Source organism: Pseudochaenichthys georgianus, chromosome 1, assembly GCF_902827115.2.
Source record: "Pseudochaenichthys georgianus chromosome 1, fPseGeo1.2, whole genome shotgun sequence".
NCBI classification, from domain to species: domain Eukaryota; kingdom Metazoa; phylum Chordata; class Actinopteri; order Perciformes; family Channichthyidae; genus Pseudochaenichthys; species Pseudochaenichthys georgianus.
This window is the reverse complement of record NC_047503.1, coordinates 44960399-44980056: the sequence shown is the minus strand read 5'-3', so window position 1 is coordinate 44980056 and position 19658 is coordinate 44960399. Positions and strand designations below refer to the sequence as shown.

At 43.1% G+C, this 19658-nt stretch overlaps 1 protein-coding gene across 1 annotated transcript in view; it reads left to right on the top strand.

Annotated features, from left to right (window-relative positions):
• The first annotated feature begins 115 nt into the window (after positions 1-115).
• wipf2a (WAS/WASL interacting protein family, member 2a) overlaps positions 116-19658 on the top strand; it is a 30482-nt gene continuing 10939 nt past the window's right edge. The window contains exons 1-6 of the mRNA XM_034088918.1: positions 116-658; positions 8512-8654; positions 11841-11973; positions 13890-14039; positions 16301-16381; positions 16490-17107. Of these exons, the coding sequence (XP_033944809.1) occupies positions 8595-8654; positions 11841-11973; positions 13890-14039; positions 16301-16381; positions 16490-17107 (1042 nt within the window). The 5' untranslated portion in view covers positions 116-658; positions 8512-8594. The remainder of the gene's footprint in view (positions 659-8511; positions 8655-11840; positions 11974-13889; positions 14040-16300; positions 16382-16489; positions 17108-19658) is intronic.

Below are 19658 nucleotides of genomic sequence, written 5' to 3'. Positions count from 1 at the left end.
TGAGTTTAAAAGCACAAACTTTGAACATCTACAGCACTAAAACGAAACACATAAATGAAATTTACGACAACACTTTAACGCACCGCAGATCTGCCTCCATTTTGTGTCGGTCGGCCCCTTTTCCGGGTTTCCGACAGAACCGATAAAACGATGTCAGCGGCGGCGAGTATGGCTCTGCCCGCGGGTCAGGAGTGCGGGTAAACTTTTCCGTAGCTACATGGAAACTGTTAAAAGTGACCCTTGAACGCTTCGTCTTTCTCAAAGAAGTCTTAAACTAAACAGGCAGCCGGACTGCGCTGACACTGACAGATGGGAAGTAAACAGATCGATGCTAACAAGCTAATTGCCGCTAGCTCTGCAGTTTAAACCGCCACTAGCCTAGCTCGATGCTAACAAGCTAACTGTTAGCTTTGCAGTGTGAACAGCCATTAACCGATAGCCGAAGCTAACAAGCTTGCTGCTAGCTCCGCAGTGTCAACCACTAGACGAGCTGAAGCTAACGTTAGCCGGCTAACCTGTACGTGTGTTTTTTAGCCGTTACATCTCCAGGATTTGCCAGCATTTTTTTTTTTGTCAAACTACACCGACGAAGGATTTTGGTACTTTCCATTTATGTGGTTTTTGGAGGACGGTATTATCTTCTACTTCGAGCCCCAGGGTGAGTACATTCCCAGGAAGCTAACTTTACTTTAGTTTTTAAGCTAGTTGCCAGGTAGATTTGAGTCTACCTGGGAGCGGCTAAACAACCTGCACAGGCCTCACAGATCCTGTTTTCACTGGGCTCTATTTAGTATGCAGTGATGGAAAGTATCCAAGTAGTTCAAGGATTATACTTAGGTTGAATTTTGACGGTTCTTGTATTTTACTTGAGTATTTACATGTTGTCCTACTTTGTACTTCTACCTCACTACAATTCATGGGTACATATTTCACTTTTACTCCACTACATTTATTTATATACCTTTAGTTACTTACCGATTTTGATTAAAATGCACAAGCTACCCTGCAGTATACAGAGTCATTCAAACTAGCTGCACCTTCACCAGCTTTGAGAACACTTAAATGATCAATCATTATAAAACATATGATATCATATATATCTTTCTGAAATGGGCCAAATCTGCAGAATGAGTACTGTTACTTTTGTATATTTTGTCTATATATGCTGATACTTTTGTACTTTTACTTGTGTAACATTTTGATTGCAGGACTTTTAACTGTAACAAAGTATTGCTACACTCTGTCCTGTGGGAACCACATGTCATATTAAATATCGACGATGCATTTCCCAAGAGGGTTTTTCAATAATTAATTTAGTCAAAGAAGTAGTAACACATCATCCTTTTAGTTTATCACAAACATTTAAAAGCATCCCAGTTAGAGATATATAAACTATACAGTTGCATAACTTGCACTTTGTTGCAATGAAATCCTGAATTTGTACAACAACATTTATTAGTTAAAGTTCAATAATCATATGAATAATAATAATCTTAAACCAAAAAAAATGTATTGCACAATTGGTCCTGTAAGTAGATGAGCACACAAAGCAGGCTATGTTATGGCTTTACTTGGGCTGTCAGTGCCATTAGACACACACACACGCGCACACACACGCACATACACAGGCTTTTTGCTCAGTGTATTTCCTTGACCACAAAAGTGTTTAACTTCCTCATACAGCTCCACCTCCCTGGTTGTATCTCCCTTTGCTGTGTCACGCTGTTTATCTGAGGGACCGTCTTTCCATTTGTTGGCTGTTATCTGGATAGCTCAATGGAGACAGTCTTGACCTACTTATGGCTACCTCAGCTTACTTTGATGTTGAATGGAAAGGAGTAAGATTACAGGGGTCAAAGTTCTAGACCTGCTGGTTTTTATCAGGGTATAGATGCATGAATCTGTAAATAAATAAAAGACGTGTGCTTTAATCTTCTATTCAAAAAGCCATATTTCTAGAATAATATATATTGAACAGTGTTTATGAAAGGGCTCGATGTGACTCTTGCAGTTACAGAAGAACAGAAAAGTTATGTAGAGACTTATTCTTTTGTAAGGTCTTTAATCTCTATGATAATCAGTAATGCCTACATCTGATCATGTTTGTGTTCAATACTTGTCAGCAGGAGACTCATTTTATATCTGGCTCAAACTATATTTCAGAATAAAAAGGTGAAGTTTTTCCAAAAGCAGAAACGAATGTCCGCTTCAACAAGCCACTATTTTAACATCCATTAATCTATCGAGTCTCTGAAATGTCATTGTAATGGAAAATTCCCATCCGATGTTCCCAGAGGCCAAACTGATGTCCTAATACGTTTTTCAAAATGATTTTTTTATCCAATTTTTATAGAATGAATTTCACTACCAAGAACTAGTCTACTTTAGAAGCAGGGTTATTAAGAAACAGAGGAAATCTTCAAATCAATGGTTTTAGGTGGATGCATCTCAATTTCAAACAGAATGACGTTGTAAGGTGTGTTAATCGCGGGTGAGTAATTATTCTGATTATTAGTCATTTTATGCGATGATTGTGAGTGTGGGAATCCTTTCATTTAGGTATGTAGAGAGTGCTTGAATTTTACTTTTAATAAGCTGTACAAACCCCCATTGTAGTTATTCAGAGTTTAAATATTCACATTCCATATATCCCCATACACATGTTTCGTAGAGTTTCTTGTGAAGACAGACATGGGGTGTTTCTGATGTGTAGAGCTAAAATGCTGAACCACGGTGGGTAGCAGTGCACATTTTAGTTTAACATTTGTATCTATGGAATATGTTAGTAATTTATTCAAACAGAATTTGGGCTGCATTAATAGTTGAAATGTTATCAAATCGCAATATGGACTAGTGCAATATCCAAAGCACCATAAGAGCAATATTCAGTAAAGGCAAAATATGTAAAAATATCTGAATTACAAACGGTATTTTACAGACTTAATAAAATCTTTGTTTTGGTACAGATCATCTTAAAGTCACGTCTCTTACAGGTCTTTTATATTTACTCAAATCAAAAACGACTAACTCATCCATATTAAAAGACCTATGGTAATCCCACACCTGAAACTGCTCTAAATGTGTCATCACTACGATTGAGATCACTGGATCTCCCCAAACCAGTTAGCTGTCTGGTCCCATTGTCGGCTCATGAAGGATCCTCACCCCACCCTCACCCGCTGCCGCTCCAGTCCTCAGGCAGCCTCAGCGTCGGGCGGGTTTTCACCGGCGGAAACTAAAGGAATCTCACTGAGCGAGCTCTCCAGTGGTTTAAAATGCACAGAAACTGAGAGTTTAGCGGTATCTTGAAATGGCAATGAAATTCTTCTGACCCGAGCCCCTCCAACAATGCAACATATATGATAAAATACAAAAATAAAGAAGTCTATATACATGGAAATAGAATATGATATGTACAAGAACAGAATATTAAATAATGACATTAAGAACAAATTAAATACGGTTTATATAAATAAGTAGATTGCAAGATGACGAACAGATGATAGTTTATCGGGGCACTTTACAGAGCTCAGGTGTTTAAGTCTTATGGCCTGTTGGATAAAAGTGTCCCTGAGTCTGGTGGTTTTGGTCCGGGGAGGCCGAGTGTACAGAGCCACAAAGACTAGTTTCAAAGCATGATATTAATCGACATATGAGATACGGAATATTCAAACTATGAATAACTTTATTACGGTCATACAGCTTTAATAGTGAAACTCAGAACTAATACTCCCAGATGCTCATATGTTGTAATCATTACATAGAATCAGAATAACTGCAAAACTGCTATCGCACAATAATGCCCTTGTTAAAATTGTGATGCATAAACCTATAATCAATAAACTGATATATTTTGTTTACTTGTACACACTTGTTGCACCCCTAGTTTAAAGCGCACCTTGTCTTCTCTTTTCCCTTTTGAAAAGCTCATCTTCTCTGCACACGTCACTGATGTTTCCCAGGAGCTTCTTAAGCAACAGCTTCCTTTTCCAAGAATGTCCTTTCTATAGAGCAAAGTGGGAACCGCCATTTGTTTCCTCTGTGAAGCAGCGGAATGAAACATGTTGGCATCGCTCCTCCTCGTCGTCTTGTTTTCTCCTTAGCGTAGCATTCACGTTGGCTTAAGAAATCCACTGTCCCTAATTTATTTATTTGTGAAAAGAGTACTTCCCATCCTCATTCAGAAGCTCTTTGACGAGGGAGTAAAACAAAGTATAGAAAACGTACACGTAAAAAAACAAGGAACAGATTTTGAGCAACAAGCATGTAGCTCTATGTAAAACATCAGTGTATTTAACGTAATACATATATGGTTAAACTGAGCCAATACATAAATACAAAATACAATAAATGAGTATCCCCGCGGAGAATCGGCATCGCTTAACACATTTGTTGCAATAGTAATTTATGCACCAACTACATTACTACTTGTACTACAACATTTGAACAATCAGTTCTTCCTCATTTTCCTCAATTGTTCATATTTGGTTTATTAAAATAATGATATTGTGGTCATTGTTAAAAAATGTCTGCTATTATTATGAGTATTATTATTTGTATAATGCACTTTCTGCCTTCCTGTCATTAGGAGTTAGAAATGTAATGGCTATGTAATTGATTAGAACCTTCATTAAACTGCTGGGACATTTCCCGATAGCCAATACCGTTATATATTGTAGTGGCCTGAGCGGGCACGTGGAGAGTACGTTATGCTGCCGGGGTGTCTAAATAGTGCTTCCGGGCCAGCGGGCCTTTTATAATGTCGAGCCCTGTATAAAATAGTTTCAAACACAAAAGCAAATAATATAGAATTCAAGCAAAACTGCAACGTGTTTAAAACAATCAACATTCAATTGAACATACACTGAACAAAAATATAGGGGTTGGGGTAATGTTGTGAATCGAGTGGTCCATGGTGGTGGTGGGGTTATGGTATGGGCAGGCGTATGTAATGGACGACGAACACAGGCCACTCGATTCACAACATTACCCTACCCCTACCCCTCACACCAGATACTGCCTGGTTTTCGGACCCCCCCAGACCCCCCCAATAAAGCAAAACTGCACGTTTCAGAGTGGCCTTTTAGTGTGGCCAGCCTAAGGCACACCTGTGCAATAATCACGCTGTCTGATCAGCATCTTGATATGCCACACCTGGGAGGTGGGATGGATTATCTCGGCAAAGGAGAAGTGCTCACTATCACACATTCTTTCAGATTTGTGAACAATATTTGAGAGAAATGGTTATTTTGTGTAGAAAATGTTTTAGATCTTTGAGTTCATCTCATGAGAAATGGGAGCAAAAACAAAAGTGTTGCGTTTATATTTGTGTTCAGTGAACCGTGCAACAGCAATCAAACGGACATTGAGTTACTTGTCTTGAACCGATAAAGTTAGCAGCGTTTAGTAAAAAGACAACGAGATGTCAGCTAGTCTTTAATCCTGTTTTCTAACCTCGTAACTCACTGCAGGTGACCTCGTGTTTGAACCTGTTCTACGGAGAGGTGGAGTGACTTTATTCACATTAAGCCTCTTAAAACCACAATGACATGGAAATGAGTAATGATCATGTTACGACATTACATTCTGGATTTATTAGAGAATCTCCGCCATTACAGAGCGAGGATTGTCTCGTGTGGACATTTCATGCTTTTCTTATTCTCGCTTATTGTCACTTTTCTGACATCGACTAACGTTTGTTTCCATTATATCTTAAAGGGGACCTATTATGCAAAATCTACTTCTTCACGTCTCTTCTGCATCAACATGTGTCCCCTCTTCTTCATGTCTCTTCTACATCAACATGTGTCCCCTCTTCTTCATGTCTCTTCTACATCAACATGTGTCCCCTCTTCTTCATGTCTCTTCTACATCAACAAGTGTCCCCTCTTCTTCATGTCTCTTCTACATCAACATGTGTCCCCTCTTCTTCATGTCTCTTCTACATCAACATGTGTCCCCTCTTCTTCATGTCTCCTCTACATCAACATGTCTCCCCTCTTCTTCATGTCTCTTCTACATCAATATGTGTCCCCTCTTCTTCATGTCTCTTCTACATCAACATGTGTCCCCTCTTCTTCATGTCTCTTCTACATCAACATGTGTCCCCCTCCTCTCCATGTCTCTTCTACATCAACATGTGTCCCCTCTTCTTCATGTCTCTTCTACATCAACATGTGTCCCCTCTTCTTCATGTCTCTTCTACATCAACATGTGTCCCCTCTTCTCCATGTCTCTTCTACATCAACATGTGTCCCCTCCTCTCCATGTCTCTTCTACATCAACATGTGTCCCCTCTTCTTCATGTCTCTCCTACATCAACATGTATCCCCTCTTCTTCAGGTCTCTTCTACATCAACATGTGTCCCCTCTTCTCCATGTCTCTTCTACATCAACATGTGTCCCCTCTTCTCCATGTCTCTTCTACATCAACATGTGTCCCCTCTTCTTCACGTCTCTTCTACATCAACATGTGTCCCCTCTTCTTCATGTCTCTTCTGCATCAACATGTGTCCCCTCTGTGGAAAGAGACTCTGAAAAGAGATTCTCTCTCTTTTTGATCAATTTCTATAAAAACCTGTCTGAAAATGAGCTGATCAGATTTTGGCCACTTTATGATGTCATAACGATGTGTTGTCTTGTGTAGCCATTAGCCAATCAGCAACAAGGTAACCCCCCCCCCCCCCCCCCCTTATCACCTGAATCTCCTCCTAGAGCACCATTGAGTTCTTTGTAACCAAATGTCTCTCAGAGGGGCGTGGGGAGGGGCTCCTTATTTTCATCTAAAGTAACAAACAGAGAATCAGCACTTTGGAAACAGGGCTGAAACAGAGGGGATTATGGGTAATGCTGCAATGATCTGTTTGGTGTTTCAGCCAATCAGAGACAGACTCTGTGTATATCTGAGAGCTGTGATGTATTGATGAAGCACAGGATGATAGGGGACCTTTAAGGTCTTTGGAATAAGCCTACCTGTGTTTGGTATTATTTAAACGCACAAAAGGATAATATAAAAACACAAAAATACATTACATTGCATTTAGCTGACGCTTTTATCCAAAGCGACTTACAATAAGTGCGTTCGACCAACAAAATACAAACTTGAAGAAAACAGAATCATATAAGTACATCAGGCTTCATAGAGCAAAAACATTTCAAGTGCTACTCAACTGGCTTTAGATAAGCCAGTCCTTTATTAGTATATAAGTGCTTTGTTAGTAATTCTATCGCTCGAAGTGGAGTCGAAAGAGATGAGTTTTCAGTCTGGAAGGTGTGTGAGCTTTCTGCTGTCCTGATGTCAATGGGAGCTCATTCCACCATTTTGGAGCCAGGATAGCAAACCCACGTGTTTTTGCTGATGGGAACTTGGGTCCCCCTCGCAGCGAGGGTGCAGCGAGTCGTTTGGTTGATGCAGCACGTGCTGGGGTGTACGGTTTAACCATATCCTGGGTGTAGGAAGGGCCAGATCCATTCGCAGCATGGTACGCAAGTACCAGTGTCTTGAAGTGGATTCTAGCAGTTACCGGAAGCCAGTGGAGGGAGCGGAGGAACGGCGTGGTGTGGAAACATTTAGGAAGGTTGAAGACCAGACGAGCCGCTGCATTCTGGATGAGCTGCAGAGGTCGGATGGCACATGCAGGTAGACCAGCCAGGAGGGAGTTGCAGTAGTCTAGGCGTGAGCTGACGAGAGCCTGGACCAGAACCTGCGTGGCTTTCTGGGTCAGCTGGGGACGCATCCTCCTGATGTTGTAAAGCGTGTATCTGCAGCAGCGGGTTGTAGCAGCAATGTTTGCAGTGAAGGACAGGTTGTTATCTCGGGTCACACCCAGAGTCCTTGCAGTCTGAGTCGGGGAAACAACAGAGGTGCCGATGTTGATTGTCAGGTCAAGAGTGGGACAATCTTTTCCCGGAAGGAAAAGCAGTTCAGTCTTGTCAAGGTTGAGCTTGAGGTGATGAGCGGACATCCACCGAGAGATGTCTGCTAGACAAGCAGAGATGCGTGCGACGACCTGGGTCTCTGAGCGGGGAAAGGACATCATTAATTGGGTGTCCTCAGCGTAGCAGTGGTATTAAAATCCATGCGAGCTAATGACTGATCCGAGCGAGTTTGTGTACAAGGAGAAGAGGAGGGGACCAAGAACAGAGCCCTGAGGGACCTTTTTAATACTGGCTCAACCCTACTTTAAGATTTCTTTATGACAGGGATTGGTGTGTAAAATGAAGTGTTTATTTCCCGGTTGAAATCCCCTTAAACATAAGACATCCTTTCATTTGGTTTACTACCTACTCACAGAGCTACGACGCCAAATGGGTGCTTCAACTTTTTGTTTTGTAGTTCACTGTGGTTTCATCTTAATCAAAGAAACTAGATGTTTATATTTGTTTCAGTGTTCACATTTCATTTAAATCTGAAAAACAACAGAATGTGTACACCCGACTTAGTAAACAAAGCTGTGATCCAGTATTTAAAATATAATTTTAATCAAACGTAATGTATTTGTTGTTTTGCAGGAGTTTCTGTGCGTGGTCCCACCTGAGTGTAAAGTCAACGCTCCTTCCCCCCGCCCACAGAGAGGTGCCAACAGAGGGCCAGGATGCCTCCTCCTCCCCCCCCGCCCCCCCCAGGACCCCCGCCTCCCCCAACCTTCCATCAGGTCAGTGACTGCACAGCATAGTGCAAAGGTATAACAATAAAGCTCTATTTATACAGCACTTTTCATACAACACATGCCGCTCAAAGTGCTTTACAGAATGACTCAAGTTAAAAACAAGAAACATCAATTGTTAAGAACTGTACAGGTACATGCAGCAACATATAACATTTGGTCAGGTTAATGGACACGAGGAGGTCAAACGTAAACAAACCAAACAATGGTTTCTCTCTGACAGATAAGACAACTGAGTCGATGCAACAATATAAGCTAATCTAAAAAGATGTGTCTTTTAGCCGGCGTTTAAAAATGTCCACTGAGTGATAAAATCTCACTCGACACCGGTTTGAGAATCAATAATCAGGTACTAATGTATTCTTGCAAGAAGGAGCAGAGTTAACTCACACACAGGAACATGGTTCAACTCACACACACGAGGCATGCTGCTCAGGAACAGGAAATCAAATCAAGCTTATATAGCCCAATGGCGCGTTTCCACTGCAGCGGGTAGCTCGCTTTAAGCGTGCCGAGCCGTGCGGGGCCCGTTTTTGGTTGCGTTTCCACTTGGCCTAGTTTTGGCCCGGGGCTACTTTTTCACCTTTTTTCTGGCCCGACTAAATCGTGGTTCTAGGGCCAGGAACAACCAGGCTGAGTCGGGCTGAGCATGCTACACTAGAGAGAATCGCTGGCAAGGGGGCTACAACTACAACAAGATGAACATATTTGACCGTGATTTAATTGTAATACACGTTTCAAAATGATGCCGAAGTAACAACACACTGATACCGGTTAGTAAAAACCATGAATTAATGCTTTGACAAGTCTGCAGACAGACGGCAGGCGAAAAACCCTTTTTAAAATGCGTGCTTTCTAAATGGAGATCGGCTAAGCTAACGTTATATATGCTCCGACCGTCCACGCTCACAGCAACGGCCTACAGACATAAATAACCCAGCGACTGTATTCTCCATGACACAGGCAGTCTGTGGTTTGTACTTGTTTAACTTCTGTCTAGTTTCTGAACAGATATGAGGAGCTGAGAGCTCTGAGTGCTAACAGCTAACGGCTGATTGAGTTACTGGCTGTTTTTTGGGGCTCTCATTGAAGATGACGTCACGGCTCCGCCTACACTGCGTTACTATAGTAACTGCCCCAGTTCCTAAACTGTAATGGAAGCGCAGCATTAAAGTGAGCCGGGCCTAATAAGGCCTAACCAAACCGAGCGAGGCCTGCAGTGGAAACGCGCCATAAGCGTATTCCCACTCATAGTCGTAAATCGGTTTGGTGTCGGCAGGTTCCCGTACATGCAGGTATTCCTCGTTAGTTGTCTTCCCATCTGTAGATAAACAAAGTGAAGTTTGCCCGGCCTCCTATCTAAAGAGGAGCCGCTGCAGGTCATACACAGCACCAACAGTTCTTAGATAACATGGGAATACCAAAGTCAGTTGTATTTTCCCCAACACATCAAAACCCGCAACAAATAGGAGTTAAGAGTTCAGTAAAGCAGAATTCATCCACAACTTACTGTAAACGTATGTATAAATGTCTGTTGATTGTGTATATACATATATTTGATATTTGTATTGTATTCTTCGGGATTGTGGGAAACGGTATTTCGATCTTTCTGTCTGTACACACAAACTGAACGATTGACTATAAAGTTGACTTTGACTTTGATATGCACTCTTTTAGGACCACCTGCATTACTTCCTGTTCATACTAGGGATGCCAGCAATTTTTCGAATATTCGTTACAGTCTCCATAATCGCAAATTATTTTTAAAATTCGATTTTTATTATTATTTGTTTTTCCTTTTTTTTCTGGCTTAGTTTCAACCAAAATACAGACTAATGCTAGTAATAGTATCAATCATTGTAAATGGCCATTGGTCACACCACCAGTTCGTTTTACTATAATCGATTAATATTCGCCAGGGCTGTCCGATTTTTCGACTTTGATCATGGTCAGTTTCTGGCATCCCTAGTTCATCCCACTACACATATATATTTATGTGCATTACCCGTTTACTTTCTTGTTCTTACCTTTCCATAACCGGCTTAACCTGTCTACAGATGATTCATGTTATCTTCACTGTGCATCAGTCTATCGCAGTAACATTTTCTACCTCCTTGTTTTATACATTTTTTTGCAGCATTGGATTTAAACGAAACTAAATCTTGCATTCATGAATCTTAAATGTTTAAAGTCGCAGTAATGCCTGGTGACTCATTGACTAATTTCCGCCCGGCCCACTAATGAGACCACGCCTTGGGTTTCCCTTTCCCCCCCGATACTTCTTCAACTCACCTATCGGCATCTGCAGGATATTACGGGCGAGCAGCTTCCTGTTCTTCAAGAGTGAAATTACCAGCCTGAAGAAGACCTGATAATAATAATCATTAGTTCAAACGCACTGTAAAAGCACTTCAACATGACTATAAGGTAGGGCTGTGCAATTAATCGTATTTTAATCGCAATTACGATGTTGCCCTGCCACAATTACAAAAACATCGAAAAAAACTATTTAGCTTTGCTCGGTTGTGACAGTCCACTCCAACATAATGATCTAATTAATTGTATTACTTATTTTTATTTATATATGTTTAGTAGCTTGTGGAAGTGCGCTCAAATATTTGTTGATCTTGTTTATTGGTATTTATTATTTATTTAAATATCATTTATTTTAGTATTGGTTTTTCAGTTGAATTATACGTTCAAATTATTATTTGTTTTAAAGTTCAATAAATGGATGTTTTCTAAGTCAATGAATAATCGTATTTAATAATCGTGATATCAATTATTGACCAAAATAATCGTGATTATGATTTTTGCCGTAATCGAGCAGCCCTACTACAAGGGGATAATGGTGTGAGAACGGTTAAATCATTCCTTAAAGAACGGTATCACAAATGTTAATTTATGGAAAACAAGGGAGAGAAACCTGAAGTCTGGGCTGAATGTTCCGCTTTGTGTTTCCTACCTGGCATGAACACCAGCGATGGTTAGTTATAACAAAATAAGTTTCAGGCTCTGCCGTCAAAATCTCTGACGTGGCCAATCTACTGCATCATGTGACGTTTGTTTCCAAGCCGTGAGTCTCTCTGTAAAAGTGTGCCATGTGAACCCAATCAAAATGTCTTAAGAGGAGATGAACTAGAGATGTGATATTTCTATTTTGTTTCTCGGCAGGCGAACATAAATCCTCCCAAACTGGGCTCGAATGAGACCAAAGGCAGAGGAGCGCTGCTGTCGGACATCCATAAAGGCGCCAGACTAAAGAAGGTCTCAGGGGTCAATGACCGGAGCAGCCCCATTATAGAGAGTGAGTCACTGAGCATGCAGACGCATATTAAACGTGTCCTTATAAGCAAAATAAAGCTTATATCGGAGAAAAAAGAAACACCGAAATGTGAGTTATTATTATTATATAACACGTTAATGTTCTTATGGGATTTCTCTTATGAGCTTTTGACCACATTTCATTCAGTCTTGATACCTGTAGTTAATGTTATATGGAATTGGAAGTGTTTTCCACAGATCTGGTGGATGGGGGTGCTAGTGGAGCACACTCATCAAGGGGAGGGGGTTCTAGGGGGGGGGTGCTAGTGGAGCGCGCTCATCAAGGGGGGGTGCTAGTGGAGCACACTCATCAAGGGGAGGGGGTTCTAGGGGGGGGTGCTAGTGGAACATGCACATCAAGGGGGGGGGGTGCTAGTGGAGCACACTCATCAAGGGGAGGGGGTGCTAGTGGAGCACGCTCATCAAGGGGGGGCTTCTAGGGGGGGGGTGCTAGTGGAGCACGCTCATCAAGGCGAGGGGGTTCTAGAGGGGTGGTGCTAGTGGAGCACGCCCATCAAGGGGGGGGGGTGCTAGTGGAGCACGCTCATCAGGGGGGGGGGGGGGGTGCTAGTTGAGCACACTCATCAAGGGGAGGGGGTTCTAGGGGGGGGGTGCTAGTGGAGCACGCTCATCAAGGGGGGGGGGGTCTAGTTGAGCACACTCATCAAGGGGAGGGGGTTCTAGGGGGGGGTGCTAGTGGAGCACGCTCATCAAGGGGGGGGGGCTAGTAGAGCACGCTCATCAAGGGGGGGGGGGGTTCTAGGGGGGGGGTGCTAGTGGAGCACGCTCATCAAGGGGAGGGGTGCTAGTGGAGCACGCTCATCAAGGGGGGGGGGGTCTAGTTGAGCACACTCATCAAGGGGAGGGGGTTCTAGGGGGGGGTGCTAGTGGAGCACGCTCATCAAGGGGGGGGGGGTGCTAGTAGAGCACGCTCATCAAGGGGGGGGGTGCTAGTGGAGCACGCTCATGAACTGTTCGGCGGAGCCTCGTAGCGGAGCGTATGCGGTGCACATAAAGCAGACCCTGCAGAGCAAACGGATTCAGGAGGGGTAGTTAATCGATCGCGTCGTGCTCGGACAGATAATAAAAGATTAAACCTAAATGCGTCGCGAAATATACTTTGGCGGACGTTAATATACCTGGGCGGCCCGCCCAAGTAAAGTCTGTGTGGGAAACCCCGGTAAAACTGGACAGTCGTAGACGTGTCTCTTGAAATCAACACATGCATCAAAGAAACACTTTCTTATTTGTGCTCCAATTGATATTTGAATTCTCCAAGTGCTTGTGGCTTGGCACAGCATTTTATATTTATTCTGCCAAATGTCTGAGTACTGAGCTCAAGTGCTTCTCAGTTAACGGTGAATGAAAAGACAAATGCAAAAAAAAAAAATATATATATATATATATATGCACATTTCCAAGAACTCGATGCATGTGTTAATTCCAAAATGTAATAAACAAAGAGAGATGAATAAACAAGTCAAATGCTACACCCTGGTTTCTGGCTGCAAGCAATAGGGACTTTGGTTTGTAATTGTTTAGCTGAAGAAAGTTTCTAAAACGAACTATGAAGCTAGAAGTCCTCTGCAGCACAGAGCTGAGGTGTGGAAGAGGGCTATTGCTGTTGGCAGGAACATTTCCAGTCCTTGTCAGTGCAGCTGAATCAATCTGTAGGAGAAACACTTGGCTTTAAGTACACGACTTGGTGCAGAGGGTGCTCATAAATATACTTAATGGGTAGCTTTGTTCATCGACCGAATTCTAGCTTTTCTGTGCTCGCTCTTCCTAGTCCAACTGCCATGGTGTTGCAAAATCCAAATATTTGAATATTCAAATATATTCCTAGTTCTGCTTTCATATTTGTTTTATATATTAACATGGGCGTCATCTTTTCACCAGAATCTGGAGGAGGAGGTGGTGGAGGCGGAGGAGGTGGTGGAGGCGGTGGAGGTAGTGGTGGAGGAGGCGGAGGAGGCGGAGGAGGCGGAGGACCAATGGGACTGGGAGGCCTTTTCCAAGGAGGTGTCCCAAAACTACGCCCAGTCGGAGGTAAACAATTATTTTATTGCTTGAGGGAATTTTCCAGTTGGACTGAAAGTATGTAGTCTATATAAAAACATAATAAAAAAAATCATGCAATTTATATATAGCAAGTAAATGACCTAAGGTAAAATAATAATTATAATATTAAAAATATAAATGAAACAAATATATAATATACATAAACAATAATACTTCAAAGTATACATGGTAAGTAAATTGGTAAAGCTTAAATAACAATAATAATTTAAAAGAAAACTATAATATTAAAATAACAATATTAAATAATTATTCAAATTGTACATCATGAATACATTTGTGAAGACAATTAATAATAATACACTTCCCAAATTGATTAGATGTTGGTGCTCAAAGGTCCCGGTTGGCTCACATGATACACTTTAGCTCGAACTCTTCACTCTTATGCTCACTGTGACAAATTCCTCTCAGAGGATGCGTGAAGTGAAGGGAGGAGCCATTCAACGATGAGGTGGCAGTTTTAGTTTCCAATGTGGTCAAATGTTTGTCTATGAATTTGCATGTTTTCTTTATAGGCTGTAAAAGTGCTCTGGTAATTTGTGTAAATAAATAAACCAGAGGCGACAAAAAGTCAAAGTCCAGTAAGACAATCTAGTCATAAATCACCTCGATCATAATCTGTCAGTTCTCCATTTCAGCTACAAACAAACCGTGTTATCTGCAGTAGAAAAACTAAGAGAAGAAGACAATTCTACATTTTCCTACATTTCTGTTATTTCTACTCGAGAATCTGTTCCTCCACGTTCACGATGTGGTTATAGAAAAGAACATTCAGAAACCCACACGGTATGAATCACGAGGAGATCTGGACGTGACTGTGGTTATTTTAAGCCTAATGGACCAGCTTTCCACTCCTCTCCGACGGAGCAGACATATTTGTGGCCGAAGCGGTGAAGAACGAGGGATTGAAATTATTAATGAACAGTTTTATTTTAGAGATATAAAATATTTAAAATGACACAGAACCACCGTGACCTTTCTACTCCTTGGTGGAGTTAGTCGGGGGGAAATCTGTTCTGAGGATGTGAAACACTAAATATTGGTTGTGGCTTCTGCAAATAATTTTTTGTTGACATTTTTAAATACTCACTTTGCGGTATTAAAATAAAAGCAATAAAAATGAGTTTGTCAAATATTTTCATTTATTTAACTTTGTTTCTAACCACTTAAATACAATTACTTGATTAACGTGTGGGAAAGAAACTCCCCCTGGAGGGCAAACGGGGATTTTAGCCGATTGCAGACCGTTTACATGCACACAAACCTATAGAACACACTACAGGGGAGGGAAAACAGGGATTTTAGCCGATTGCAGACCGTTTACATGCACACAAACCTATAGAACACACTACAGGAGAGGGAAAACAGGGATTTTAGCCTTTGCAGACCATTTACATGCACACAAACCTATAGCACACACTACAGGAGAGGGAAAACAGGGATTTTAGCCGTTTGCAGACCGTTTACATGCACACAAACCTATAGAACACACTACAGGGGATGGAAAACAGGGATTTTAGCCTTTGCAGATCATTTACATGCACACAAACCTATAGAACACACTACAGGGGAGGGAAAACAGGGATTTTAGCCTTTGCAGACCATTTACATGCACACAAACCTATAGAACACACTACAGGGGAGGGAAAACAGGGATTTTAGCCTTTGCAGACCATTTACATGCACACAAACCTATAGCGCACAGGAGAGGGAAAACAGGGATTTTAGCCTTTTCAGACCGTTTACATGCACACAAACCTATAGAACACACTACAAGAGAGGGAAAACAGGGATTTTAGCCTTTGCAGACCATTTACATGCACACAAACCTATAGCACACACTACAGGAGAGGGAAAACAGGGATTTTAGCCTTTGCAGACCATTTACATGCACACAAACCTATAGCACACACTACAGGAGAGGGAAAACAGGGATTTTAGCCTTTGCAGACCATTTACATGCACACAAACCTATAGCACACACTACAGGAGAGGGAAAACAGGGATTTTAGCCTTTGCAGACCGTTTACATGCACACAAACCTATAGCACACACTACAGGAGAGGGAAAACAGGGATTTTAGCCTTTGCAGACCGTTTACATGCACACAAACCTATAGCACACACTACAGGAGAGGGAGAGTCTCTTTTTTTAAATACAGGTTTTTAATCTAAAAAGTTTTAATTTCTTCTGTTGTGTCCTAAACCCCTTCCTCTCTGTCCTTCACACAGATGGTTCTTCCGGAGGTTCTGTGGGCAGATCTGCCCTGCGGCCCCCTGGGTCCCGGCCCGCGGCCCCTCGCCCTCCTTCAGGTCGCTCCTCCTCCCCCTCCCCTCGCCCCCCTTCAGGTCGCTCCTCATCCCCCTCCCCTCGCCCCCCCACAGTTCGCTCCTCCTCCCCCTCCCCTCGCCCCCCCACAGGTCGCTCCTCCTCTCCCTCCATGGCCAACAAGCCCTCCACTCCTGAGAACCAGCGCTCCCACCGCCCCTCGCTCCCAGACATCTCTCGCCCCTCCTCAGCCGGCGGGATGAAGCACAGCACCTCCGCCCCCCCTCCCCCTCCCCCCTTCAACAGAGGGGGAGCCCGCAACAACGCTCCAGCTGCACCCAATCAGAAATCACACGCTCCAACTTCCTCCTCCTCCAACAACAATCACAGCCGAGAGAAGCCCCTCCCTCCGACGCCCAGCAGAGGCCACACCTCTCCCAACGCTGTGAAGCCGCCTCCGTCTTCAAGCCGACCCCCGACAGGCGGTTCTTCTGCTCCTCCTCCTCCCCCTCCTTACAGACCGAACACATCGAGCGGCGTCTCCAACGGGCCGTCACACGTGGATGGAGGCGGAGCTCCGGAGCTGCCGCAGAGGCACAACTCCCTGCACAAAAAACACACCTCAGGAGAAAGAGAAAGAGAGAGAGGGGGAGGAGAAAGAGGAGGAGGACGCAGCCAAGCTCCTCCTCCTCCTCCCTCACCCTCTCCTTCCTCCCTGCTGGGCAGCAGACCTCCACCGCCCGTCAGAGAGCCGCCGGGACGCAGATCAGGTACGACCAGCTGCACCGTCACACACTGTCAGTATTCATGTCTCAAAGGTCAGAGGTCACTGATGCGATACGATATACTTTATGGACATTTAGCTTTCATCCAAAGCAACTCTGAATAAGTGCAATCGGCCATGGAGATGCAAACTCACAACAGCAAGAATCCTGCAGGTACTTTAGACCTCATTTACACGCAAACGCAAACTAACCGAATACGATATCAAAAAAGTCTTCCGTTCACATGAGACCGCTCGAAAGCGCTGGAGACGCTGTAGTACACCAAAGCAGCGAAGAAGACTCCCGAACATGGTTACCATGGTTTCCCTTCTGTTTATGCCCCGCGGTGGATTTAGCAACATGTCGTTCATGTCGTTCTCAATGTCCACTTGTTGCTGATGGTTGTGAGGAGCTGTAGATTTTGCACTAGCATCTGTAGCATGTTCAGTAGCTACTGACCAGCAGAGGTGAGGCTATAATAATAATACATTTGATTTCAAAGTGCTTTTCAGTGGTTTGATAAAACATGATAAAATAGAATAAAGAATAGAAATAAAAGATAAATAAATATTAAAACAGTAACACAGTTAATCCACAAATTAAAAGCCAGTCTGAAGAGGTGTGTTGTGGTCAGTGTTATGAAAGTGGGGGGGGGGTCGGTGCAGTCTCTGATGTGTTGTGGAAGGGAGTTCCAGAGGGTGGGGGCAGCGAGGGAGAAGGCTCTGTGTCTTCATGGTTATCAGGAAATGATCGTATAGGGCGTACACGCGGAGCCGTTTGTCCCCCCAGAGCGTTCCGGTTGCAGATCCATCCACCTTGGGACCCGTTATCGTTTGCGGGGTTCGTTTGCGGGGTTCGTTTGCGGGGTTCGTTTCCGTTACGGCCTCGTGTGAACGGACGGCCTATCCGTGAGAGAAAAGTAGCAGATGCAACCCGTTTCGTTCTCGCCTTCGCTTCAAATAAGCCAAACATTTTGAAGTTGCTGCAGGGCTCAGTCGGCCATCATCATCGTCGTGGGAGAAAAATATGTTTTTGTCGATCCGTTTGAGACCTCGAACTGCAGCTTGCCACTATTTTTATTATTGATTTAACTTGTTGTCTGCTCCCGTCTGCTCCCGTCTGCTCCCTGCAGTCAACAAAGAGCACAAACACTTAACATTGTTTTATTCTATATTGCCCAACAATTACGTAATTCCTCCAGAACATGTAACTGTGTCAACACGCTAAGGATCAGTATCTAAAGCGTCCCTCTGATGAAAACAACATCTCAGAAGCAGGAATGTTCCTCCAGAGGCCGAAGCGAGTCACGACTCGTTATCTCTTAACCTCTATTGTGCAACGCAGCATTAAAGCAGCAAACTGAAAACCTACTGCAGGTCCATTCCTGAAAAGTAGAGCAGAGGGCAGTGACGAGGCTTTGTGGCTCTCCTGAACGTGCTCTTCTGAAGCCAGGGCTCTGCAAAGATACTTCATACGTTACGTTTCATATGCAGCTCTTAGTGGTTACTCAGAGGGAGTGTCGTGCTGCCGTTTGATATTTATTATGGTGTCTTCAGCTGCGCCTCTGTTCCGCTCACGGTACGCAAAACCCGATGTACAATAATTGCCAACGAAACATGTCTCTGCAAACACACCGTTGAGCGAAAAGGAGCAGGGAGAAGAAACGCATCTTATGTGACCGGCCCCTTTCTAAAATAACAACAAAGTAGATGGTCGGCCCTTCATCATAATTTATTTTGTTCACAGCCAAACATAACAGTATCTTAGGATGCTAAGAGAAACACAACAAATACTTATTTCCCACTTGACGGCTAACAGAAAGAAACTAAACAACAAACATCACATGTAAAAGGAAAAGTGCAACACCCTCACCTGAGTCCTACTGGAGAAGAAGGTGGAAAGCAGCGCATAATAATAACAACAACAACAATGGGACCTGCAAATAAAGGACATCACATCAAAGACATCAACAATATTTATTACTGCAGGACCGGAGTACATGGACTTATTCACATCCTGCTTCATAGTGTCCCATCTTTCTTAATTTATACAATTTCTTTAACTTAAAAATACAAATACAATTCTTTAGATCCTTCTGTTGAGAATTGTACACCAACCACCGAAATACACATTTGCTTAAGAGCAGTCCTTGCATACGGATGCTTAAAGTGAAATTGTAATTCTTCTCACAGTCGAGGATGCCCAGTATGTCACCACCTGGCGTTAACGGGCTGTGGCTTGATTGGCTCGCTGCTTCGTGCATAACCAATGAACCCTTCCATGTCTCACAGATCAACTCTCAGACGAGTTGTCTTCCTCCTCAGAGCGGAAAATATAAATTTAAATTCAGAGTGAACGCACAAACAGGAAGGCACTTGTCAGCCGGAGCTCTGCGTTGTGATTGGACGGCTCGAGGCCTCCTGGTTCCTCTGCATTCCTGAGGCTCTGTGGAATCTTCCAGCATTCCTCTTCACTTTCACTCTCGGCTGCTTCCCCGTACTCTTAACATTAAGTTTCATGACCTCTGCTGCGTTACAATATTGTTCCTGATGATCTG